The sequence below is a fragment of the Caloenas nicobarica genome, chromosome 7, assembly GCF_036013445.1.
Source record: "Caloenas nicobarica isolate bCalNic1 chromosome 7, bCalNic1.hap1, whole genome shotgun sequence".
In the NCBI taxonomy this organism is placed as follows: Eukaryota; Metazoa; Chordata; class Aves; order Columbiformes; family Columbidae; genus Caloenas; species Caloenas nicobarica.
In genome coordinates, this window is record NC_088251.1 from 3,189,575 (window position 1) to 3,215,238 (window position 25,664).

The 25,664-nt window shown below is 44.0% G+C and overlaps 2 protein-coding genes across 2 annotated transcripts in view; both read left to right on the forward strand.

The window, feature by feature from the left end:
• The window catches only part of C7H10orf90 (chromosome 7 C10orf90 homolog), a 66,017-nt gene extending 56,727 nt beyond the window's left edge, over positions 1 to 9,290 (forward strand). The window contains exons 7-9 of the mRNA XM_065638975.1: positions 7,314 to 7,377; positions 8,589 to 8,688; positions 9,246 to 9,290. Of these exons, the coding sequence (XP_065495047.1) occupies positions 7,314 to 7,377; positions 8,589 to 8,688; positions 9,246 to 9,284 (203 nt within the window). The 3' untranslated portion in view covers positions 9,285 to 9,290. The remainder of the gene's footprint in view (positions 1 to 7,313; positions 7,378 to 8,588; positions 8,689 to 9,245) is intronic.
• A 15,102-nt stretch (positions 9,291 to 24,392) lies between these two features.
• ADAM12 (ADAM metallopeptidase domain 12) overlaps positions 24,393 to 25,664 on the forward strand; it is a 178,020-nt gene continuing 176,748 nt past the window's right edge. Inside the window, exon 1 of the mRNA XM_065638798.1 lies at positions 24,393 to 24,510. Within this exon, the coding sequence (XP_065494870.1) occupies positions 24,393 to 24,510 (118 nt within the window). The remainder of the gene's footprint in view (positions 24,511 to 25,664) is intronic.

Below are 25,664 nucleotides of genomic sequence, written 5' to 3' on the forward strand. Positions count from 1 at the left end.
AGGTCTTCATGGCTCTGAGGTTCATAGGGCTCATTGCCGGCACACCCTTACACATTTTCCGATGGTCTTTTTTTGTAAGGGCAGGTTAGCTGATGAGTTTCATTTCCAGCGACCCCAACACAGGGGACCCCAAGGATGGATTTTAAGCACATTTGTGGCTGGGCAGGGTCGGGTCGTCTCTGTGCAACCCTGAGGTGCTCGCAGAGCAGGTCACTACAACGTACTTGCTGCAAGCATTGGCAATAACAGTAATTACCTGCCTAGTTTTCCACCACCAGAGGACATTCGCTGGCCCAGTTCCCCATGCCCGGTGGCACCAGACGGGGAGAGGTGGGAATGTCCCCTCGGGGGTGGCTTATGGGGGTTAAACGGCAGCCCGAGGTGTTTCCCTCTGCACTTGTCAAGTTTGCTGCAATTATCTCTCTCCGAAATAAGCTTCTTACGTGCGCTTCTCTGCACTTGCAGATTTTATTTCAAAAAAATAATTTTCACCCAGATAAAAGAGCAGCGACCTTGAGAGATTTTTCTGCACCTGAGATTATTCTCTCAGACTAAAGTGTTTTCATTGATAATGTGAAATGCTTAGCTAGCACAGTTTTCCAATGTTTTGACAGTGTTGTTACAACTTCAGTTTCTTGGAGGAGAAGGAAATAATTGGCATTCAGCATCATTTCCATATAAATACCAACATCTGTGCAGTTTCCGTTTACCTTTTCATCCTCAAAAAAACCAAGCTGTTTACCATTTTTAACCGTAACTCATGAGCAGGGTTTTACAAAATGCTGAAAGTAATCCTAGTAAAATGAAAATGTTTATCCTGCGGAAGATTTTATCGTCACAAGGGCACTTTGAAGGCAGAGAACCTGCAACTCTCACGCTAGCCTTTGTGCTGTGTAATGTGTACTGCTAAATTTCGAGAGCGCTAATTAGTCCAAGATAGACTACTCTGCTGTTGAGTATGTCGAACAAATTAGAGATCCCACTGTGACGAACTGAATAGAAACAATGTTCAAATAACTGGATTTAAATCTTGAAAACCGTAATGTAATTACTTCAGTGACAGGACTACCAGCTGTTTATAGGCCTTTAAATCTGCATAATGAACAGCCTTCTGATCTTAGTGTACACAAGCACTTTCAGAGATTTTTTTTTTAAAAATTCTCAGGCACATATGGTTTTTTCGTACCTTCCGTTTTCCTTTCCTTTGAGAGGGTGGCAGTTCATTGGAAATGGCAATATAAGTTGAACGTTACCATTCAACCCCTACCGCGGTGCCTGCTGTGATTCTCTGGATTTGTATCCAAAGCCTGGATCTTTAGTAATATTTTGGAAACAAGTTTATACCTCCCCAGTCATGGTTCTAAACCTTTCCAAAAAGCTTTATTGTAACTGCAAAAGCCTAGAGGGCGAGGATTGCTGTTTGTTTGTTTGTGTTTTCGAGGGTTTGGTTTCTTGAGAGTGTCTATGCCAGGGAGGTTTTTATTTGGACTGTAAAGAGATGAAAAGATGGGAATAAGAAAATTCACAATAAGTGTGCAGCTGGCAAGTCCTGCAGCTGCTAATGTGCATCCTCATGGTCTTGGTGGCTGATGAGATGTTTGAGATGTTCTCTTTAGAAAGGGGTAGTTCCTGGTTCACTTGCTCACCTCTGGACCCTGAGCAGTGTGTTTCAGTGTGTTCAGAGAATCACAGAATGTCCTGAGCTGGAAGGGACCCACCAGGATCACGGAGTCCAACTGCTGTCCCTGCACAGGACACCCCACAGGTCACACCGTGTGTCTGAGGACGTTGTCCAGTCTCTCCTTGAACACTGTCAGGTTGGGGCCGGGACACCTCCCTGGGGAGCCTGTTCCAGCGTCCAGCACCTCTGGGTGAAGAACCTTTTCCTCATGTCCAGCTGACCCTCCCTGGCACATCTTCCTGCCATTCCCTCAGGTCCTATCATATATGACTTTAGTTGTGCCATTTCTCAGGGCCCTTTTCCCATCGATCTCATCGCTGGCAGCAGTGCCATTGATGCTGTTGGCACCTGGCCACTTGGTTGAGACTGACAGCTCTGAATTAAGACCAAGCTGCAGTCAGAGAATTGAATTAGGAAGAGGAATGGCCTATTCTTATGATATTATTACTCATCACATTGATTAGAGCAGTGCCTATTAGTCACCAAACAAGGCAGCGCATTGCAGGGCATCGGTGGCGGGTGACACGGTCCCTTGGGAGCCCGGTGCTCAGACTCACTGTGACGACAAGAGGATGTGATGCTGTGAATGGGGTGACCACCATGTCCCCTCCATGCCCTCATCCTTGCAAAGTGGCGAGATAACCAGTCTCTGTGCAAGGTGGCAATAAATTGGAAAATCTTCAAATATGAGGAGTTTTCTGTGTGGATGGTGCCACATGTAGATGTGGTTGAAACGATGTGCCTTACAATGGGTGACTCATGAAGTTCAGTCAATTTGCTAGGGGATAATTCCATTGGAGTCTTGAAGTAGCCAAACAGAAAACTGAATTTTTGCTGATGGACTTGTTAATCCACCCATGATTAGAAACTGGAACTGAAGAAGTCAGGATTAAGAAGCTGGTGCAAATTTTACCAAAGTTTAAATTAATCTTTTGCTGAATTTACTGAGATTTGTCATAATTTCTTCATTAATTGCTATTTTTTTGAAAGAAATGTTATGCTTTTCAAGACAACATGCTCTAATCAAACAAGAAATATTTAAGAAGGCGAGGTGAGGTGCTAATTAATTTTTTTTTTCTGGATGAAATCCATGAATGTTCAAGTACTAGTTGGACAGAGGGGGCTGAAATCTCCTGCAGCACACCCAAAATGGATTTAGTGTGAAAATGTTTTCATAAACCGGTAAACTTTATGGGTTTTTTTAGAGGTACTAGTGATGTTTTCCATTGTCAAGACTGAAATATTAAGGAGGATCGGGAGTCTCAATAGCCACAGAGCAGGACAGACCTGAACAGCTAGAAAAACCACGAACCACCTTCCTGTGGGTCCTCCTGGGTGAAGGACCAGCTTTGAGCTTCAGCATTTCTCTGAGATGAACAGAAAGTCCAGGCAGACATACCATCAAACTTTGACTAGTGTGTTATTGCAATTTTTATAAATAATACCGAAACCTCATCTGTTGACTGTAGCTGAAGTAATTCATTGCATGAAGTCATTGACATACAATGTGCAAAAGTTTGGGCAGCACCCCTGGGTGTAGGCACCAGTTTATATTCTCTGGATGAATTCCCAGCCAAGTGCTATGGGCATGCCAAGCTGAATGCTACCTTGACATTTATTATTCAAGGCTAATTTATATTTTAGGTGACTGTTGATTTTTAAAAGCAGTATTTAAAAAAAAAAAAATCTTAGATATCTTAGGACTTCGCTGGCTGAATGAGTTTTTGGTGCATCATTTTTTCAGTTCAGTGAAAAAGCAGTTTAATTAGAGAACCACCATTATCAGTGATTTGCTTTTCAGGGACTGGCAACACATCCTCAAAGGCACGTTTTAGCTCCTAACAGACTTTGAGAATTCACATTCACTCTAGGAGAAAATGTATGTATATTCTGACGGGCAGAGTTTAGCTTTTGGTGAATTTTACCACTCTTTTTCTTTTTCGTGTGTTTCAGTGATCTAGTGGTAAGTAGGAAGCCAGGCGATGGTTCCAACACGATAGTGTTATCTGTGCACGGTCTAAACATTTACTAACTGCCTGAGCAGGAAAGTTACTCAGCCTGTCTGAGGTGCAGTTGAGCTTTAGTTAAAACATAGTACGGTGATGACCCATTTGCCTTCATTTATAACTTGACAAAGTGGCTTCTTTCTTCTGCTGTGGCGATGTCAGACCACAGTCACAATCAGTGTTGGTGGAAATACCAGAAGCTCAGCAGTTTCACAAGGTTTGAATAAAACACCAAGGAAGTGTTTAGTGACTATCTGCCTATACCTTTTTTTAACTGTGGCGCATCACTGGAAATGCTGAATGTCTGCTTTGAAATCCCTTCTTCTCTATCCTTCAGAATAGTTTTCTCCAACAGTAATACAAGCATATAGATTTGATAAGGAACTTTGATAAACTGCAATTTAGAAGACTACAAACAGGGGAATTGTCCACGTTATGCCCCACTTTGATCTTTGCTTGATAGAAAAGGATGTTAATTCAGCTCTTCATGACGTGTTTGACAGGCTATTATAGCTCTGAATGTGTGCTGCTCTTCCACTTTGAAATCAGTTTCCTTCTTGATATTGAACATTAACAAATATTTAAGTGCACATATGATTTTTATTTTCTCATACTAATCTTTATTTCTCAGCTAATTGTTGAATTCTAATCCTAAAATCTGTCGGGGATTACCCTTATTTCTGCATGATGCTTGCATGTGATTTTTTTCCTCACCTGAGGGTGAGCCGAGAGATACTACATGAATGTTTACGCATAAGTGTTAACCTTTTGACTCCAAACTGCTTCACAAAGGATATTTTTAAAACCAAGGTAGATTTTTTTTTTTTTTTCTTGGAGGATTTCCGCAGAATCTCTTTTTAATCCTTCCCTTCAAAGCCAGCCGCACACCAAATACCTAATTCCAGACAGAATCGCGGGCAGCGATGGGACTGACGCCCTTTAAGATCATTTCTGTGCCACCAGGAGAGGATTATTCTGGAGGAATTATTCTGCACGGCTCTCAGCCTCAGTGGCACTTCCCAGCACCCGAACACAGAGGCCAGCCAGTCTTCATGACTCGTAGAAAAAAAATACAGATTAGCTTGTCCTGTTGTTTACAAGATAGGTCAGGGGCCTGCAGAGCCCTGGCTGGGTTTTCATCCCTCGCGTGTTCTGGTGGATTAGCACAGAGGTCTGGAAATATTAACATGTCATTAACAGCTTTTATTTAGCGGGGGGGGGGAAAGGAGGGGATCCCTAAAACAATTAGTTTTTTTCCAGAAATCCTACATCTGAGGATTGCTGGGATGAAAGTCCGTGAATTTGAGCAGATGTCACTTGGGGTGCATGGGAAGTGATGTAAAACCTGGGCTCTGTGCTTCCGTCTGATCGTATCGCAACGCGGAAGAGGTCCACCTTGACTTGCTGGAGGGCGGTTTGGTGCAGGTAGTGCAGGTTTCTGCCAGGATCTTATTTCCAGTGCCCTCAGCTGCGCTTTTGTGCCCAAGGATGTGGGAACATGCAAGGACCTGGTTGTCATAGCATGGATCTCATACTGGGGACCACATTACCGCGCACACCAAAAAGACGCCTGAATTTTCTGTATAGCACGAAGTGCCTCCTGTTTTTGTTTTAGCACTGCGGAGAACTCATAGTGATGGTTTTATAGGATTTCAAACCGATCCCGTGCCATTCTCTGGGTTAGAGGATGTGCCTTGTGGGAAGGGACGCATCCCGCAACCCTGCGCTGTCTGAACAAGGTGTGCGACCTCCAGCAGCAAGGGATGATGCTGAGGCTGCTCTGGATTGTGCTGGGATCCACACCGGTCCCAGAAAATCGATCACCCTGGACCATAATCCTTCACCGGGACCGTTCATGTCACAGACAATCTGTTCCCTTAAGTGTCAGGGTTATTTGGACAGCAATAGCATCCAAGTGTGTATTCCTTTTAGGTTAATCAACATTAAAATGAACATTAAAACATTAATAAATAAAAGGCAAATTATATTTTCCTAGCAAATTGAGCATGTTGCTTGTGTGTGCTGGAGATTTCATAGGAATGATTAAGAGTTGACAGCCACTGAGTGGAGAAAAGTTAGTCCTCAGGCAGAGGAGGCTCCGCAGCCTCCCCTCCTTTCTCAATTTGTGCTTCGAAAACTGTACCGGTTCAGAATAGGAACTGCTGCAAAGCTCCCTTTCATTTTTACATCAAGATACAACCGTGATCTTAAAGGACATGTAGCATTTTTTCTGAGAAACACGATAATCTGAGTACAACTGTGCCTCTAGGTGTAGCCCCGTGAGCTGCTCGGGGCTGTTTTGCTGCTAAGACATCTCCCATAAATATTCCTGCAACATTTAGTGTCTCAAACAGCAGGGAAGCAAACCTGGGGAGAAGGGGTCTCTTTTGGGTAGTGGTTGCTGTGTCTACTCAGGGCTAGAGTCTGCATGGGGCAGTTCTGGAACAAATTATTCTCTGTATTTACTTCTCTGCCTTGATTATTGTATTTTTTCTCTTCAGCGAGATGGCAGAAAGAGGCTGATGTGGTGCCTGCTGTGATATATATTATGTCTTCTGAACTTCCTTGGAAAATGGAAAAGTGCTAAAAAGTTTGCACATATATTTATCTTACGCATATGTTCTGCAAAGATACTGGCAAATACCTTTGATGTTCAGCTCACTGTGACTACACAGGGCATCACATCCCTGTCCTCAGTGCCCTGGGGAAACCTCCTGGACCTGCTCTGGTCGTTCTTGTGTTCAGAGACCAGAACACAAAACCATTTAGTTCCTGCTCTGGATACGTCCTGCCATACAGAGCGGGGTCCTTGCCCCCATCTCCCCACTTTTTCGTTCACCATCTTGGTGCAATTCTACCTGTGCAGGTAGCAGTTCTCTCCTTCCTCCTCTCCCTGATAAATGTGTCTACTTCACCAAGAAGCAGTTCTGATGACATATTTACTGGCTTCCCACCTTGTATGAACACCATCCCTTCCCATTCAGAAAACATCTTTGCAGGGAAGGTGTTAAAATCACCTATTCCTGAGACTCATTGACTGCCAGGATCTGTAATTATTTTCCTGTATCTGGGGAAATGCTGATTGGAATTATGACAGACATCTTCATATTTAACCAGGAAACAGTAATATAATTTCCCTCCACCTAACGCTTGGCTTAATTATTCACAGCCCTGTAAAATAGGTGTAAATTGAATCAGAAATGATCGTACCAGGCCAGGTTCCCAACACGCATCAGCTGAGGATGCGGACAGTGTGCGCGAGTGCAATCACCTGCACAAGCGCATGGGGCAAATTGGTCCCTTGATATATCAGAAATCACGGCTGGTTCTTGGTCTGAATAAAGGGCGTACACAGCTGCATGTGACAATGGTAAAAGTCGTACGTATTTATAATAAAAGATGGGTCTTATTCATCCTTTCACCTTCTGTAGGGCAACTTCAGGAACAAATTCAGTTCCAAATGAAGTTGCTAAGTACCTTTCCATTGACTTACGGAGATATGGATCCAGCCTTAAGCCATCAAAAATTTAATCACAAATAGCATATCTTGACTGCATGGGATATGACATTTAAAATTTCAGCAAACTCAGACTCCTCCAACATTAACCCTATTTCTCCTCTGCTAGACAACCTCTTCAAACCCAAGGAAAGATCCATTCCGGAGAAGGAGATGCATATGAGATCCAAAAGGTACAAAGTTCACTGTGAATTGCTGCCATCTCACGCCTAAGGCAGAGTACGCCCTCGTCATCTCCGCACGCTGGAGGGTTGGTCTGTCACGCTCCTTGCCACGCTTTTCTGCAATGCTCATATTTTTCTTTCCCTGTATCAGTTTGACAGATTTGGGGCAGTCCTGCCCTTTGAGAGTCCCTTTTCTAGCAGTTGCAGACAGCATGGAGTAGCCATAGCATGAAAACTAAGTCCCTGACAGGTACCTCATGTTGGACATTCAAAAATATAAGCAGTACAGTCACTTCGGGGTTTTTTTTCCCCATCCTGATTATGGCACATAGTGTGAGAATTACAGCAAACTACTAGGGACGTGGTGTCTGACCTTAAACTGCGTTGCATTTCACGCCGCCATTGACAGCAAGGAAAGCTGCTACCAGGCAGAATTCACCCCATTTTTAAGAGGACTCGAGATGTTTCCCATTCCACTTCTCCAGAATACAATCTCCAGCCAAAACGGGCTGCTTCAAGAGCTAGGTGTTGCGAAATATCGTGAGCAAAAATCAGAACTAAACAGGCTTTTTATGCACTCAAACAACAGAATTGCCGCGAATGAAAGTCCGACTTTCTTTCTGGACCCCTGGGAATGTTAGAATTTATTTCCATGGGAAAAGAGCAGGCCAGAAGTCACCTTTCTGAGGGCAAGTAACTATTTTTAAAACGGACAGATTATGTTCTCCCTGGTAAAAAGAGTTCCTAATGATACTGGAAAAAAAGTTAACAATCTACAGTCTTTTAATGATGGTTTTCTTATATTTTAAAAAAATACTTTAAAATAATTGCTTGGTATTAGTTTTGTGAGATAAATACAAAAAAAAAAGTGTACAGGCCACATTCTGGTTTGAATTATGTTGCTATAAATCGAAACCAACTCCACTGAGCTCATTAGAAGCTACTCCAGAATTACGCCACTGCATTGAGATAATGTAATCCTATCTTTTTATTTACTTTTTACTCCAAAATTAGAAGTGTTTTTCAACAAGTCAGACTTTATATAAAACATTATTGTCAATAATTTATAATTCTCATGCTATAAATCTAAGCCAAGTACTTAGAGATGTCTATTAATGACAAGTATTGCATTGAAGGCAAACATTTCCTATAGGAGAGAAAGAAATTGTTTGCAAGTCTCGGGGATGATGCATGAAATTAACTTCCTAAATGCATTCCAGGATTTACGACAATTTACCTGAAGTCAAAAAGAAACAAGAAGAAAAACAGAAACGGATCATCATCCAGAGTAACAGACTGCGTGTTGAGATCTTTAAAAAGGTACGGATTTATTGTGAATGCCAAGCGAATTCATCGTTTTGTAACCAGCCTTGACCCGTGGACAGGGTCGGTAAAGGCAGCACCTTCCTGGAGAGCCTGTGCTAATCCTGTGCAAACCCCGACAGCAAACCCCCATTTTTAAACCTTGTCCTTGGGGTTAGACGCTGCTTTAGACTTGAATTAACAACTGAACCTTGTGTTGGAATAAGCCTCCAAAATACTTGGTTTTTTGAAAATGAGTGATCTGATAGAAAGCTGTATTAGTGCAGTTAATCCAGGTGCAGATCTGAGGCGTTCCCAGATAATCCTGCTCCGTGTTGCACACAACTACCAGTTTTTTCCTTGTTTAAGCGCATTTTTCCTCCATGTAATTCCACCCTTCCTATCCAAGATGGAAAAGCTTTCTTGGCCTTTTTTTTAGCAATGTAACCGGTAGATTTGAGGCCTGAGAATGCTCACACCATCTCACCTACAGCATCACTGAAGATTTCTGTGATTATAGCCACCTCATGCACTTTAATGGTATCTGAAGTCTGGTTTGCATTTTTTTTGTCTAGCAATTACTGGACCAGCTCCTCCAAAGAAACACAGAGTGACAAAGGATTCTCTTGCCCAGCATCCTGTTTGGATCTTGAATGCCTTTGACTGCTGAATAAGCCATAAAATTTACTGTTATCTGAATTACCTGGAGGTATTTTTCTTTAACTTTTTATGTAAAGAAAGACCATTTATATTTCAACTGAAATTTTAAGACAACTTTCAAGTAATCAAAAACAGTCTAAAACGGAACACAGCTTTTTCAGAGCATTGTCTTTTGGTCAGTTTACTCAGAGGAAATAATTTTAATGACTTTTAATGCAAATGCTGAATTACAGTGGTATAATTTATCTTAACATTTTGAAAAGTATATGTCTCTGCAGCAATAGAACTGGGTTTATAAGACCTGGAGAACTTATTTCTCTGAAGTATACTATTAATTGATTTCCTGTGAGTGAAATTGCTGAAGTAAAGAGAAAAAAATATTGTTATTTGTTATGTTTAGAAACTAGATGAAATAGCATTACCACATAATCATAGCAGCAGCAGTTTCATATTAATACTTAACATACCAAAAGAGACCAATATTTTAGCTCTGCGAAGAACTCCATTCCTGGTTTTGTAGCGAATCTACACAGCAAGCTTACTTGTCAAAGAGCAACATTTAAAAATTTGATTATAACACTGTTTTTTGTGTTTTTCATCGTAATATATATTTTAGTCCACTTCTGTGAGCATTAAGTATTTCTAGAAACGGCATATTAAGAAGTGGTGCCAAGAAGTATGTTTGCATCAAAACTCCAGAACTAAAACCATCTGTAATGTTTCCTCCAAAAATATTTAAATCTTTATTTGTACATTTTGGAAGTAAAAACAACCAACTTACAAACCAATGGAGTTTATTTATGGAATAAAATATGAATACACTACTGATCCAACTGCTATGTTTTTATTTGGTGCTGTTAAATGTAACACAATTATTGAAACTGCTTGAGAAGTCATGACTTTGTACGCCACAAATCCTACGGTAAAAAATATTGCCCATAAAAATCATTGCAAGCGTTAACCTCCATTGCATGCACACTCAATTGGGTGCGTTTGAATGAGGCTGGAATTTGGTCTTTGATATCTATGCTTTATTTTTCTAATTTAGCCTGAGATGTAAGGTCAGGTTTTTTGGAAGAGGGATGTTTGTGAGCTGAGCTTTGGCCACTGCAACAGCCTCCAGCTGTGTGACCCGTGCTGGACACAAGGAACCTACTTATATTTTGTGCTCTGACTCTCTCTGTCAGGTTACTTTGCCTCTTTGTGTTTCAGCTTCGCAGTTTGTAAAGGAGGATTAATGAGGATGATTTTTGCTCACAAAGAAGATAGAGATTTGTTGAACAAATATATTGCATTCCAGACAGGTATTTTTAAAAACTTGTCAATTAGTTCAATACATTTTGAGAGGGCATGTAAGGTAAGGTAATGCTGGCTGGGAGGAAGAAACTGCCAGGGTTCTTCCTCAAAAAATGTCTTTTTACCAAGAAAGTAATGCAGTACTGGGAGCTGAAGTCAGGGCTGGACCACACATAGCTCCAAGAATTTGTAAAAGAGACTGAATGACGGAGCATCCTCCAAGACTGGCAGCTCAGCTGTGAGGTAGATCTGCTCTCCTGTGGGTTCCTTGATCCGCGTTGCTGCTCTCTGGGAAAAACATGTGGCCTGCCTCGAACAGGAGGGCCTTTTTCTCACTGGTGGACTTCTGGGTCTCCACCGCACAGTGATAAATTATAGCTGTAAACGCACACACACACACGGTCTCCTAGACTGCATCTGAAGGATTATCTTTCAAGCTTTCGTCCCGTTATAGCTCACTACAATAACTGGGCACGTTTCCTATAGAAGTCAGCGCCAAAATCGCCTTTGATTTCAGCAGGAACCCAGCATTTCTCCACTTTGGTTCTTTAGTCTCTAGTTTCTTGACTTCAGAGAAATGCAGCTTTGGTTTATCAAGTCTGTACCATTCTGGAGCCTTATTTCCTGCACGCATCTGTAGAGAAATACTACCTACATTTAAGCCTGCTTGTAGTCTTACTCTAGAGCCATAGCAAGACATCTTGGTATGGTGTCAAGATATTGGGTGTTTGGGATCCATGGGTATATCTGGATGGATTGCAGAGGAGCACACAGCGAGATCCACCCTGGGTGAGGGATGTCCCCAGGTGTGGGACACTTAGTGCCACTGGAAGAGGGCCCTAAAACTTTTGCCACTTCTTCTCTGGCAGAGTGGAAGAGCCAGAGTCTTCCCCATTGGGAGCAAAGAGTATTTTACATGGAAATCAGACATTTGTCCTGCAGGATGCCCAGGAACTAAAGGGAGGTGGCTTAATCTAACGGCCATAATATATCCCTCCTCCGTGCCTGTAAAATTTTATATGCGTATGTAAATGCATGTAAATACATATACATATTTCACATGCTTCTCGTTGGATGGGAATATGAAACAGAGGACCCAATCCTCCTTAGAAATCACAGCACCAAAGTCCTCACAAGGAAACGAACCAGGTGAGCAAGGGGAATGAACAGCACAGGGCTGGTGTGACATGGTTCAGCCTGGTTTCTGTCCCTTGTCACCCCCATTGGCACACCCACCAGGGCAAGGACGCTTCTCAACTGACCTGGTTTCCTCTCGTTTCTGCTGACCATCCTTGGAGACCAGGTACCGAACCGGTTTGCTGCATCCTCACCTCCCCTGGCTCACAAATAACTCCACCTTCTCACAGATGTAAAGCTGGTGCACTACTCACAAAATATTTGGGGTTTGTAGAAGGGTTATTTTATTTTTTTTTTTTTAAATACTTTATTTGCTCTAGATGCAATTTACAAGATCTGCAGAACAAATATGTGGCAATTTGAGGTGGGAATTCTCCTGTATAAATAAGCTTGGGAATATACCTAGTGAGCACAACGCATAATGCAAATTCCTGTCTGAGAATGTTTTATATGATATGAAACTTTTGCTTCAGAAAACCAAAAATTTATCTCTGTTGCAAACGTAATTTCTCTTTCTGGGCCTCAGAAAAGAAAGTTTCTGGTAATGTATCCAGTAAACAATTCTGACATTCATTTCAGCTCTACAATCCAGTCATTGTAATAGAAAATAGACTGTACAGGAAAATGTAACTTCAGAAAAACATGAGTCTCACAGGCTTAGCCCTGCACAAGCATGCATCAACTCAATGAAGTTCAGAGTTAGGAAAAAAAAAAATGTCATCATTTCACTTTGGACTTACAGGCATTACAAAGTAGAGAGTACATTTGCCATCGGATAGTACTCAACACAGAAAGCTCTCCAGCCTAAACTGGAGATCCCCTCACTTGTCAAATACTGGAATTTTCCTTCGTGTTGGATGCTGTTGGAGTTCGGGTTCTCTGGCTGTTGGCCCGTGCCCTGTGTCTGCAGGAGGGGGACACTTTCCTGCAGGTACAACTCTATGAGGATTAACATCTCTGGCAATAAGTGGTGCCATTTGTTCCCTGTCTCCCTCACTGGCTCAGCTCTTCACACTGCTGGTTTGTATGTGCCCAGAGACATGTATTTAATAACAAATATGTTATTAAGATGAGATGTTGAGATGGTTTTGAGGTGTAGAGGCGCAGAGCCTGTGTAGATTTGCAACACATGGACTCAGCATTCTTCCAAAGCAGAAAGCCTCTCAGCAGGGTTGGCATTTTGCATTCTTTGAAATGGAGCCCACACGGGGATCGCGGAGTGTTTTAGATGTGCAAGACGTGGTGTTTGTTTGCTTGCTGGCATCATTAATTTCATCTGACAGAAATACCTCGTTAAGGGCTGAAACTCATTGCAATGTAAAGCCCCAAGGGTTACAGTATTCTGGGGATTTATTTTAAACCCAAATATTTTCCTGTGTATGTGTATGCAAGTCATTAGTTACTTCTTCGAGTTTACTCAGCTGGTCAGAGAGATGAGGAGACTGTCTGGGTAAGACTTTTCAGGAGTTTTGTTGTTGAATATGTGGGATTGGTCATGTTAGTGTAATGTTTTCTGTGAGAGAGCTGATTTACAAGGAAAACAACACAGAAAAGCAGGGATTAAGTTTCTGGCAGCTCTCTCCAGAGGAAACCCTTCCCCGATACAGCCATTGCAATAAGAGCCCCATGACTAAAAATATGCCAGAGTGCCCCATCTATAGAGAATTTTGCCCCTTTGACTTCAGGGACAACAATGCCTGTGTGCTTTGACGGGTGAGTAATTATCTTTCCAAGAGCTGGCCACTTGTTCACTCATGGAGTAGGTCAGTCCACGGGGTTGTCCCACGGGGTCACATTTCATCAAGCACCATGACTTAAGCCTGTGTAGTTTATTACTCAGTACGGTTCTTGTTGAGCTGGATGCCTGCGAGATGCCCTCACTGTGCTCCTCCGCTGCCGTGGCCACAGGTCGACAACCGGCAACGGGGGGTTGAGCATCACAGAATCATAGAATGGTTGGGGTTGAAGGGACCTCTGGAGATCCCCCCGTCCAACCCCCCTGCTAACGCAGGGTCACCAGAGCAGATCACACAGGGTCGTGTCCAGGCGGGTTGGAATGTCTCAGAGAAGGAGACTCCACAGCCTCTCTGGGCAGCCTGTTCAGGGCTCTGGCACCTCACAGCAAAGAAGTTTCTCCTCATGTTCAGCTGGAACCTCCTGTGCTTCAGTCTGTGCCCGTTGCCCCTCATCCTGTCCCTGGGCACCACTGAACAGAGTCTGGTCCATCCTCTTGACACCCACCCTGGAGATGTTTATCAGCATTGATAAGATCCCTCTCAGCTTCTCTTCTCCAGCCGAACAGCCCCAGCTCTCTCAGTCTCTGCTCATCAGAAAGATGCTCCAGACCCCTCAGCATCTTCATACCCCACCATTGACTCCCTCCAGTAATTCTTGGTCCCACCTCCAGCCGAGACCATTCCCAGCCTGCAGTCTTCTGAATAAAAGGCCACTGGAAGCAGTGGCACAAATTGAAACGCAAGGACATCTGAGCATAAAAATGGATTAGGATAAAAGAAGATACAGAAAAATCTTTCAAACATACTGTAGGTAGAGAAGTATATATGAAAATATTTGTTAAGCTTTGACTTAAATAGGCATCTACTGACCACAAAAAGCCTTGTCCAAAATCCTTGTTCAGAGAGAGGAGCCCGTGTTACTTGTTGAGTGGAGTTACTCTGTCTGTTAATAACGGCTTACTAGTGCGTTGGGCTCTGGGAGTGAAACTTGTCTCCCGTCTCAACTACCTGGAGGTGTTTTGGGAGGTTTTCTCTCTTGCAATGTCTGCTTAGCTACAACAAAACTGTTGAAAGAAGCCTGTCATGTGAAAACACACTTTTATGTTGAAAATAACAAGTATCCTCTTTTTTTAAGTCAGGAATCTTACTTTTCCTAGTTCTCCTTGGCTCCGTACCAAAGCTGTAGGAGGCAGAATTACTTAATATCCATTTTAGATGACCCACAGAATAAGATAATGAGGTGTATCATCTCCCTACCAGCTGCAGAGTGAATAAAAAAAAAGAAACTGCACAAATATACCTATGGTACACGCAATTATATAAAATTAGTAAATAGGAAAAGTGCAATGATCTGTTTGAGGTTCGTGTTGCATAAATACAAATATGTAAAAAAGCCCCTAATTGCAGAGTTGTGGTTTTTGTTTGTTTGGTGTTGGATTTGTTTTCTCAGAAATTGGTCACAGTGATTTTTTTTCCAGATTAGATTTCATGTTTTAAGTACTTTTATCTTCTACAGTATCTTACAATGACCAGACTTCAGTTAATATATAATTGTAGGAAGATCCTTATGTGAACATCTATTACATCTATGCTGCTCCGTGGCTCTAGAGTTACTGCAGGTCTGCAATTGGCTTGAGAAATTGCCAGTAGAAAATGGCACAGACCTTTTTAAAGCCGTTTTATCTTCATTTTTTCACTTGGGCCCATCTGTTCACCCACCATCTAATGTGCTCTTGAAGCTGGGCTTGAAGAATGGGGAGACTTCTGGTTTTTTGTTAACTTTTCTGTGCTTTTTTAGAACTTTTTGTTCTAAAAGTAAGTGAGCACTTGTTGTCCACTTCTGGGGTGTTGTGGGGAAAGTTAATAAAGATGGTGACCAAAGGGTGGTCATGGGAATGGTGTCCAGTCTGAACTTGGACTCATCTTCTGGTTACCTGATAATGCTGTCTGAAAGAAAGGTCCCTCAGCAATCATTGAAGTTAATTGTAATATATAACTGCAGCCAAGGAGTTTAAAAAAACCCCTATTCAGGACAGAAGTCTGGTTTTGTAACTGGGTTGTCTTCTAAAATTGTGTCCCTGCAGAAGGAGGCAGGGAAACGGAGCCGCGTGGTCTTCAGCAGCATTGCAGTGATGTCAGGAAAGGGAATTACCGGTGTATTTTAGATTGCCGATTTACAGAGAAATAAACCAGGGCTCAAATATTATATCCACATTAGTTCTTCGTGACTAATGTTGTTACAAAGAATACCGGAGGAATTAGTAGTGAATACCCACCTCCTGTAAAGTGTCGCCAAATATATACTTAACTTGTAATGCTACTGGGAGAACATATATAATTTCTGTGTTTGTTATTATGTAAAAATATAACTTTGATGGCTCATTGGTCTAAATTTAATTATATAATGGCATAAGTTAAACTGCATGAAAGATATATAATTATGGGCTGACTCTTCTATCTAATACTATTAGCTGATGTTACAAAACCAACATTTTACTTCTATTTGGTTTAGTTTTGAGAGGTTTCACTTGCTGTGTTTGTGACCCAAAGAAAATGAAAGTTTTGCAACAGAGTCTACCTATGATAAAAGATGCCTATGATAAAAGCAGCTCTGTTTCACTCTTCCTTTCATAAATAATATGAGATTAAGACCTAATTGATTTAATTCTCCCGTGATTTATACCGCAGTACTTTGTAATGATTTCCCTCAAATTTCCCGTTAGGAATATTTATTTTTCTTTAAAAACACCCAAAAATATGCCGTCCTCCTAATTTACTGTCCCAGCATTCATGATGATGGATGTTGCATTGTTTTGTGGTTTGCAGAGGGCTAGACAGGAATATTAAAAATATGTTACTTCATAATTTTTAGTCTGAGTTGAATATTGTCCTCTTGTGAGAGATGTAAAAATTTGTGGGTTTTTTTCTTTCCTTTGTTTTCAGGGAGACAGTGAAATTTGCTGCAACAGATCAAAGTGTTTATTCTCAATGTCTGGTCTGAAGTAAAAAAAAAAAAAAAAAAGCCACATATGTAATGGGTTATTTGTTGTATTTGTTGTATTTAAAAAGATTTTAGCACATGAAAACTTCTCGCCATGCTCCCAGAAATGTCCTGTCTGATATAGGGATCCTGCTGGAGAATCATCAGTTCTCAGAATGAGCATTGAAATAAGCAGGAAAGCTTAAAATTATGTTTCTTCCATCATGGAAAAATAAGGATCTATTCAGGTGGTCTGAAAAAGAAGCAGCTATTCGGGTCCTCAGGGAGAGGATACAGGATACCCACAAGAGAGGCCCAAATTACTCTGGTTTGGACATTTTCAGGATTTTTCCGTGCAGGCCGTTGGGCAGAAAAACCTTGGTGCTTCTTCCTGCGTGTCGGAATTTCCCTCTCACTGGAGTAAACAGGGGTTGATTGACAGCAGAGCACCAAACGGGAAGAGAGTGCAACCTTTCTTTTTGTAAATTTATTTTGCAGCATATTAATTGCTGCCTGCTAGCGCTGATCGAGCTGCCGTGCCACGTGCCGAGCCCTGCAAGGGAGAGCGGGGATCCCCAGTCACTGCAATAGGTTTGGGTAGGAAAATGGCACCACCAGAACGAAAAGTGGAGTTTTAAGGCTGTGCAGGCATGACGACGCCTGTCTTGGGTTTATAAAGATAAGCATTTGGGCATCTGTTATCACCGCGGAAGAAAGAGCGTGGGCTTTCCTCTTCCTGGAGGAAGGAAAATATCAGTGGCCAATTCAGTGTGGGGTGAAGCTGGAAACTGAGCCCTTCATCCCCTGGGATACTGAGGCTGTTGGGGCAGGGTGTTGGGGGCCACGGGGGCACCCCAAGGTGGGGATGGTGTCCCAAGGCGGGGAGGGTACCCCAAGATGAAGAGGGTGCCCCGAGTTGGGGAGAATACCCCAAGATGGGGAAGGTGTCCCAGTTTAGGGATGGTGCCCCAAGATGGGGAGGGTGTCCCAATTTGGGGAGGGTGTCCCAAGATGGGGAAGGTGTCCCAGTTTAGGGATGGTGCCCCAAGATGAGGAGGATGTCCCAATTTGGGGAGGGTGTCCCAATTTAGGGAGGGTGCCCCAAGATGGGGAGGGTGTCCCAATTTAGGGAGGGTGCCCCAAGATGGGGAGGGTGCCCCAAGATGGGGAGGGTGTCCCAATTTGGGGAGGGTGCCCCAAGATGAGGAGGGTGTCCCAATTTGGGGAGGGTGTCCCGATTTAGGGGGGGTGTCCCAAGATGGGGAGGGTGTCCCAATTTCGGGAGGGTGTCCCAAGATGGGGAGGGTGTCCCAATTTAGGGATGGTGCCCCAAGATGAGGAGGGTGTCCCAATTTGGGGAGGGTACCTTAAGATGGGGAGGGTGCCCCAAGTTATGGGGTTGCCCCAAGGGAGGCTGAGCTGCCGTTGGGGGCCGAGCTCCCGGAGAGGTCTGTGTTCGCATGACCAAGGGTTTATGCTACAGGAAAAGAATGTAACTAGGGACCGTATGAGGTTTGGGGTTTTGTGTTTTAACTGCCGAAGAATTTCGGGGGTTGCTGTTGTTGTTGCTAAGGTCTCGTATCCTTGGAGCGGTGGGTTTCTTTGTTTGCTCTTGCTCGAGCTCCTCTTGGCTTTTTCACCCTTGGCCCTGATACAGCAGCCGGCAACAGCCTCTGTGCAGTTTCCCTATAAAGTAGTATATAGAGCTTAATCAGCACTAAAGCGGAGCTCACTGCCCTGCTTTGTTAGAGGAAAGGAGCTGTTTTCCAAAACGGCGTTGCAGTGGAGGGGTAGGATGAACTGCACGGAGTGGCGCAGGGGGAGGATCGTGATGAGCGTGTACCACTCGCCATCAGCCCTGCTGCTCTTCTTCCGGGTAGAAACAATGCCCGCAGGCACCATTCCCCAAACACAGCTTAACAGAAGGGGCTTGCTCCCTCAGATTAGGTTTTATCCCTGAGACAGACTAAAATTACTGCAGCTCATTTATTAAATGTATAAATAACTTCAGGATGGCTGTGTCAATTTTACTTGTATTTGAATGTTAAAAACATAAACACTATAGTAACGTTCCAAAGCTCTATCATTCAAAAAAGGTAGGGGTTGGTTTAATTTCTTCTCTATCAAAAAAAAAAAAGGTATAATCTAGAAATATTTGAGTTTGGGGGTTCTGCAATCCATGATAAAATTAATTCAGTATTACGTCCTGTCTGTAGCGATTCAGGGTTCTCCACAAGTACAAAGGACCACGTTACTTCAGATAGCGCACAGACAGGTCACAGAAAAAAACAGTTTCCAGTCAACAAAATCCCAACTTTATAACGTGTCCCTCACATGTGTGTGACAAGGGAGAAACTGAGGAAATCCTTGGTTCTCGGAGTCAGGAGAAGTCTGTCCCTGGGATTAAACTGAGCTTCAGGCCAGAAACGTCACATGAATTCGACGGTATCTTCAGGACAGGAGAAAAAAGTGATAACCCGAGCGGGAAGCAGCCAGGGGAGCGGAGGGGGGGGCAGGAATATATTTATTGATAACAGACAGGTCAGATTGCCACCCTTGCATCGCGTTTCATGGGCTTAACGCCTCGGTTCAGGCTCGCTGCGCTGCTCGGGACGGCACGCTCGCTGAAGATACGCAGGAAGGAAACTTGTCCTCGTAGCCGGCGAAATCTATAGAATGCAACTCCACTCAGGTATTTGCAGTAAACAATATTTGCAGCCAGTATTTTCTGTCAGCGTGCGGGGCTGATGGATGCTGCTCTGGGGAGCACGCTGTTGAACGGCCGGGTGTTGCGAATAGGGCCGCAGCGAAGCTCTGCGGCTCAGGGTCACGCTGGGCTGTGCTCCGTCTGTGCCCGTTAATTACAGGGGGCTGTAATCTGCCACTGCAGTCACAATTCAGCTGGGTCTTGGTTTTGCAGAGAGTTAATGAAGTGAGGGAGGGCTGGAGACACAAAGTCTCCGCAGCTGGCTAGGGGACGGGAAAATTTCAAAGGGAAAAGCTTTTTTTGTTTTGTTTTGTTTACTCTACGAAGCAAAAAACTCAGCCTGGAGGCCCCAAAACTGTAGATCCCTGTAGCTAAGCCCAGACAAGTCTTCATGCATTTTGGCACATATGGGAATAAAAGGGCTTGGATTTCTGGGTAATACTCGATGCTGTGATTACAGTCAGGTTTCCTGGGTATCCAAAAGGAGATCAGGGCTGATGTGGGAAGATGTGGGAGCAGTGGTGCAGAGGTGTTTTCTCCCCACTAGAATCTCTTTTTGTGAGATTGTTCAGCTATCTAAGGTGGTTTATCCTCTCTTCAGTTAACTCAGGCTGTAATTCAGGGGCGCAACTCATGCTCTAGCAGAGAAGGGTAGCAGACATAGATTTTCCTCTTACTTCTCTTTTTCTTTTTTTTTTCCCCCCTTTTCTCTTTCTCTTTCTCTCTCTCTTTCATTATTTCTCTTCTTTTTCTTCTTTTCCCTTTCCCTTTCTTTTTTTTTTTCTTTCTTCTTTCTTGTTTTGTTTTCTATTGTCTCTTTCTCCCTTTTTCTTTCTCATTCTAATGCTCCATATCCTATAGCGTACTATTACCCATCTCACGAGTGCCATATAGTTTGTTACAGTGCCTTCCATCTAATGTCATGAAACCATACAGTATCATACTCTGGAGGTTTTAGACTTGATGTATGTTCTCTCTGCTTCCTTTTTTTTTTCGATGTTGTCTCCATGAGTCACTAATTCCTTCTCAAAACTCCTTCTTCTTCAACCAAGGGGAAACTAATGGAAGTTGGTATTTTCCTCAGTGCATCCTCCTTCTTTATGGCATCTGTACTGATCCATATGTTATGCTTCTTTCCAGGTAAGTTATTCCATAGTGCTCTCTTCCATATTGCTGTCTTCCGTACTGCTCTCTTCTGAATTGCCATTTTCAGTGCCATGTGAACCCCTGCTCCTGCATGAATTACTCATTTGATAACCAGGGCCCAAGCCAACTGCCTGTGTTGTCATACAGTCAAATAGTAACTGTTAAAAATCACAAGTGCTCTTTACATCAAATTGTTTTCCTATGTAAATGCAAACTGAAAATTGAGCTATTAGTACTTCAGTGTGACCTCTTAAAGTGACACAAGTCAGAGGCAGGTACGAGAGCTGGAGAGAAAAGGCTGCGTAGCTGTGGTCCTGCTCCCGGAATGACAAGAGGTCACAATTAATGCAGGACGCATTCCTGGGCACCCTGTGTTATCGATTCTCAGGGTCCTGCTGAAAGAGTTAAATGTTTCCGAAATACTTTGAGGGGAGGTTGAAAGACATGCCTGAGGAGGGCTCCTGATGGGATCTCAGAGATCTTTGTCGCTTCATTCCCTGGTGTTTCCTGCAGCCAAAGGTGAGCTGCAGCTGCAGGGTGAGCTATTTCATCCACACATCTCAGAGATGCTACAGCACAGGGATCTGTGCTCTTCAGGTTGTAGCTAGAGGCTGGCTCGCTTGAGCACAAACCAAGCCACCTGCACATGCTTCCGTCTGTCTATAGCAATAGAAAAGAAATAGCAGTATGTTTGGTTTCCCTTACCCAAAGGGAAAAAAAAACGAAGAGCAAAAAATACAATTTAGCTGTTAATATACTGCTTCTCTTGCAGGATAGCCCTAAACTAGCATAGAGTGGGGTGGATGCTTTGGAAAGAAAAGCTACTTGTGGTTGAAGTAAAGAAAAATTAAACACATAGAGCAAAGAAGATAAGGAGGACAAAAATGGGGGAGGAGGGAACATAAAGAGGCAGCAGCAAAAGATACAAAGGTAAAGAAAATCCCAGCGGCAGTGAGACACCCACACAAAACGTCCCTATTCCTCTTCCCCCGACAGTGCTAAAGAACAAAGCCGGGACGGATGGATGGATGGATGGATGGATGGATGGATGGATGGATGGATGGATGGAGAGCCATGGCCTGCGGGAATGACCTGGAGAATTGGGATTGTGGCCCCTTTGAAGCAGCCACACAACCTGGATGCAATTTTCATTTCCTGCAGGGAAACTCAGCCTTGTTCTTCTGAAGTGGATAAACCAAGCCTCGTAAAACTAATTGTGGGAGGTGGTTTGACATGAGAAATTAAAAGGCAAGGTTTGGTCTCTCTTATGCACCCTAGTGAAGCAGGGGTACTTCAGATTAACTTTTCCTTGACATTTTTTTTTCAAAAATAGTTCTGAAACTGCTGTGAAATTGTACTGTTCTGCTCCAGAACCAGAGGTAACTGTAATTCAGTAGCATTTCTTTATGGATGCTGTTAATAAAGTATTTGTGGATCTTTTGTGATAAACTATTAATTTATCAACTTCAAGCCCATAAAAGTTAGGGTAGTAAAATGCAACTGTTCCTTTCTGATTAAGTTTAGGGGGAGGAGGAAGAACTCTGATAATATCTAGTTCATTCACGGTAGTGAGTGACCAAGATATAATTGGCTCCACACTCTCTGTTAGGGAATATCGTTACTCAAAATAAAAATACTACCATTTAAGTGAAAAGCCACGTGCGATTACCAAAACTCTATTTAGAACTCTATATTTCCTTTTGAGTGATTTTTTTTTTAATGGGAAAAATACCTTCAAAGAATAAAACAGTTTACATGGCTTTTATGGTGGCCTTCCTCAGTCTTCTGGTTTAATTACAACGTTTTTAACCAGTGTGCTCTGTGAAGCATGTATGTCCGTAATGAGACAGAATCATCACAGAATCACAGGATGGTTTGGGTTGAAGGGCCCTTCCCAGCTCCCCCAGCGCCCCCCCTGCCATGAGCAGGGACATCTGCACCAGCTCAGGTTGCTCAGAGCCCCGTCCAGCCTGGCCTGGGATGTCTCCAGGGATGGTTCAGCCACCAGCTCTCTGGCCAACCCGGGCCAGGCTCTCGCCACCCTCAGCATAAAAAATTTCTTCCTCATGTCCAGCCCAAATCTCCCCTTTTTTTACTTTAAACCCATCGCCCCTTGTCCTGTCGCAACAGGCCCTGCTAAAAAGTCTGTCCCCATCTTTCTTACCAGCCCCTTTTAAGTACAGAAAGGCTGCAATAAGGTCTCCCCGGAGCTTCTCTTCTCCAGCTGAACACGCCAGCTCTCCCAGCCTGTCCTCCCAGCAGAGCTGCTCCAGCCTCGCATCATTTCTGGGGCTCCTCTGGCCCCTCTCCAGCAGGTCCATGTGTGTCCTGTGCTGGTGACCCCAGAGCTGGATGCAGCAAAAAAACTCCACAGTTGGTAGAGTTCATTAGTTTGTATTTTAAGGGATGAAAAGTTGCTGAGTATAGCTGTTAAAATGTAAGTGATAATGGTTACGTAGGGAAAAAAATAGCATTTGGGTATGTTATTAGCATTTGGGTAATTAGCATTTGGGTATGTTATACATAGGATAATTCCTGACTGCTGGCAAGGATCGGGGTTTCCTGGGAAGGGGCATGATGAAGAAAATGTGTGCTGCTGGTGTGAGACTGGAGAGGTAAATGTCGACAGAGTTCAAGATTCAGAGCACTGGAGGTGAGTCCCTGTGTCTAGTTTTGGGTGGGGAGGTAGGGGGAGAAACTGTACTTTTTAACTGTGAAGAAAAGCAGCTGCTAAGAGGCCTTTTTTGCCTTTGCTTCACCACCCCAGCTCTTTTCCAGGTTTATTTGTGCTGAGATGACCTGCCATTACCAACGTTATCCTGGGATGTGACTGTCCCCGGGGCGGTTCCAGCTTGGGAACTGCAGCATTTTACACCCATTGAGTTTCTGCATAGTCCAGATCACTGTGAGTAACTACCAGCCTCTGCTCTAGGACAGCCTCAAATCCATGGCTCCAAAATAAATTTGTACGTGGGATTGCATGGCTTTTGCTCCTTTTGAGGTACAGGCACATATTAAGCCGGTTTTGCCAACTGTTTCATGCACAAGGAACATGGGGCCAATCTGCAGAACTAAGCATCAATATCCAAACAGAGGGATTGCAGAAGAATCTTAATAAATTAAAAATAAAGCTACACAATAAAATTCTGCGAGGATTTGCAGGATTAGGATCTTACTACTGTAGTACAACATTCTGCGCAACATGTGGGCATTGTAGTATTTTGGTGGTACATTAAGGAATAGATAATCTGTATTTGGTTATTCTTCCAGACAGTCAGCAATAATAATTTGAATGAGGAAGATTTTAAAAAATGCATCTGGCAACTCCGTGGGTGTGTTGTTGCTTTTTTTTTTTCCTTAAAAAAAAAAAAAAAAATCAACACTGTGAAATAAGTCGGAGGCACCAGAAACAACTCCGAAATAATTATGAAACCAATAAATAATCCCTGAGCTCTTAACGTATGCAGATGACTTTCCAGAGGAAGCAGCCAAGGCTGAGTGTGCAGAAATGGGAAAACTGGGGGGGGGACACCCCAGCCCCCCGTCCCGTCCCTGCGCGGTGCTCGGCGCTGCCTGCGCGGCGGCGGGCGGTAGGACCCCGCGGAGTGGGCGCGGAGCTCATTTGTTCCATGGTGAGCGGCGCGCAAGCCAGCACGGCCGGGCTGCTCCTGCACGGCAACGGTCAACAGAATTCGATTTTCCTCGCCAAAAAAAAAAAACCCAAACAAACCACAAAAAACCCACAACAAAACAGCCTCAAACCTCTTTACCTCTTAAAAAGAAAAAAAAAAAAAAAAGAAAAAAGAAAACACCAACAAAGACAACTCCTCACTCTTTTTTTTTTTTTCTTCTTCTTCTTTTTTTTTTTTTTTTTCTCATAAGAAAGCAGAGCCCAACTCATCAGCAGCTCATGCAGGAGCAGGAGGAGTTTTGGAGTTAACTGCATGCAGGAAATCTCTCACATCCTGAGTCCCAGCTCGCTCCTCTCTGTAACTGTATATTATGGTGCTGCTCTCCAGCCCCAGCTGATGAAAGTTTGTCTCCCTCAGTCTGGGCTAAGATGTCAAAGCGTCTCCACGCGGAGCAGCAGCGCTCCCCTCCTCCGCACCCCCCAGCCCAGATTTCCATGCTGCTGCTCAGCCTCAGCTGCCTCCTCTTAGCATCACCCGCAGCTCAAGGTAAGTTAACCATACATCGCTATACATTTTGCTGCAGCACTTCCTCACCCCACACTCCATTTTAAGGGGACAAGCAACAGAGAAATGACTTTAACAAAGTGAGCGCACTCGGCGGCGGGGGGAGCCGCTTCCCCCGGGCGCTCCCGGCGCTGGTTTTGCGCCCCACGCCGCGCCCCGGGCTCCCCCGCTCCGCGCTGCGGAGAAGCGGCGGAAGCTCCGCGGTGCCCCGCGGAGCGGCGCGGGGGGACGCGGTGCAGCGAGGGGGGAACGCGGGCGGTTTGGCCGGGGACATGCGGCGCCGCGTAACCTGCGCGGTGTGGGGACTTCTGAGCCCTTGGCGGAAAAACTCCGCTTTGCGGCCCCCGGCACATCGCCTGGGGGGGCTGGTCCTGGGGACCCCCGGGGTGGGGGTGCCCTGGGGGTTCCCCGGAGCGGCAGCAGGACCCGGGAGCCGTTACCCGCCAGGGTCCCCTGCAGATTCAGTTCGGGGTTTGAGTATCGCCAGAGTTCGGGCTCTGCTTCCAGCCGGGAAGAATTGCCTGAAAAAGCCACATACTGATGGAAAACGCGTCCTTGCTGGGTCAAACTTTACTCGCCGCTACGTTCATTCAAAGCGAGCACAAGTCAGGGAGCGGCGGCTTCGGTTTTAAAGCTGTTTTGCAGCACCAGCCCTGTGATATCTGCGTTACAGAGCGGGGGAGCAGCATAGGAAAAGTGAATTGTCTCTTTATACGGCAAGTTTGGGGCTTATTCGGGGATCACTGTAGGGCCCAGGCCCTGTCCTCTTCATTGAGCAGCAGCTGACAATGCATATTTTATGTCAGAGAGGAAGGGAGATTCTCTTGTGTAAGTACATGTAACGGCGCTGAAGAGCGTGTGTCCCCCTATGTGTTACTACAACCTCTTGTCCTGGGTCTTTTTTTTCATTGTAACTTTAAACTTTGTAAATGTTTGTCTCTAAGTTTATGCGCAGTGAGTTTCACTGGGACTTTGGTTCTGGACTTGCTAAGAGAATGATAGAGATATACTTTGTGATGCTAGCCGGCAAGTTGAAATCCGAGGGTAGACAAAGCAAGTTGTTGCATTTAATGGAACACCTGGGGTTTATGTTAATGGCTTAACAGGAGCTGAAGCTTTGCTTTGCCTTGGTGAGG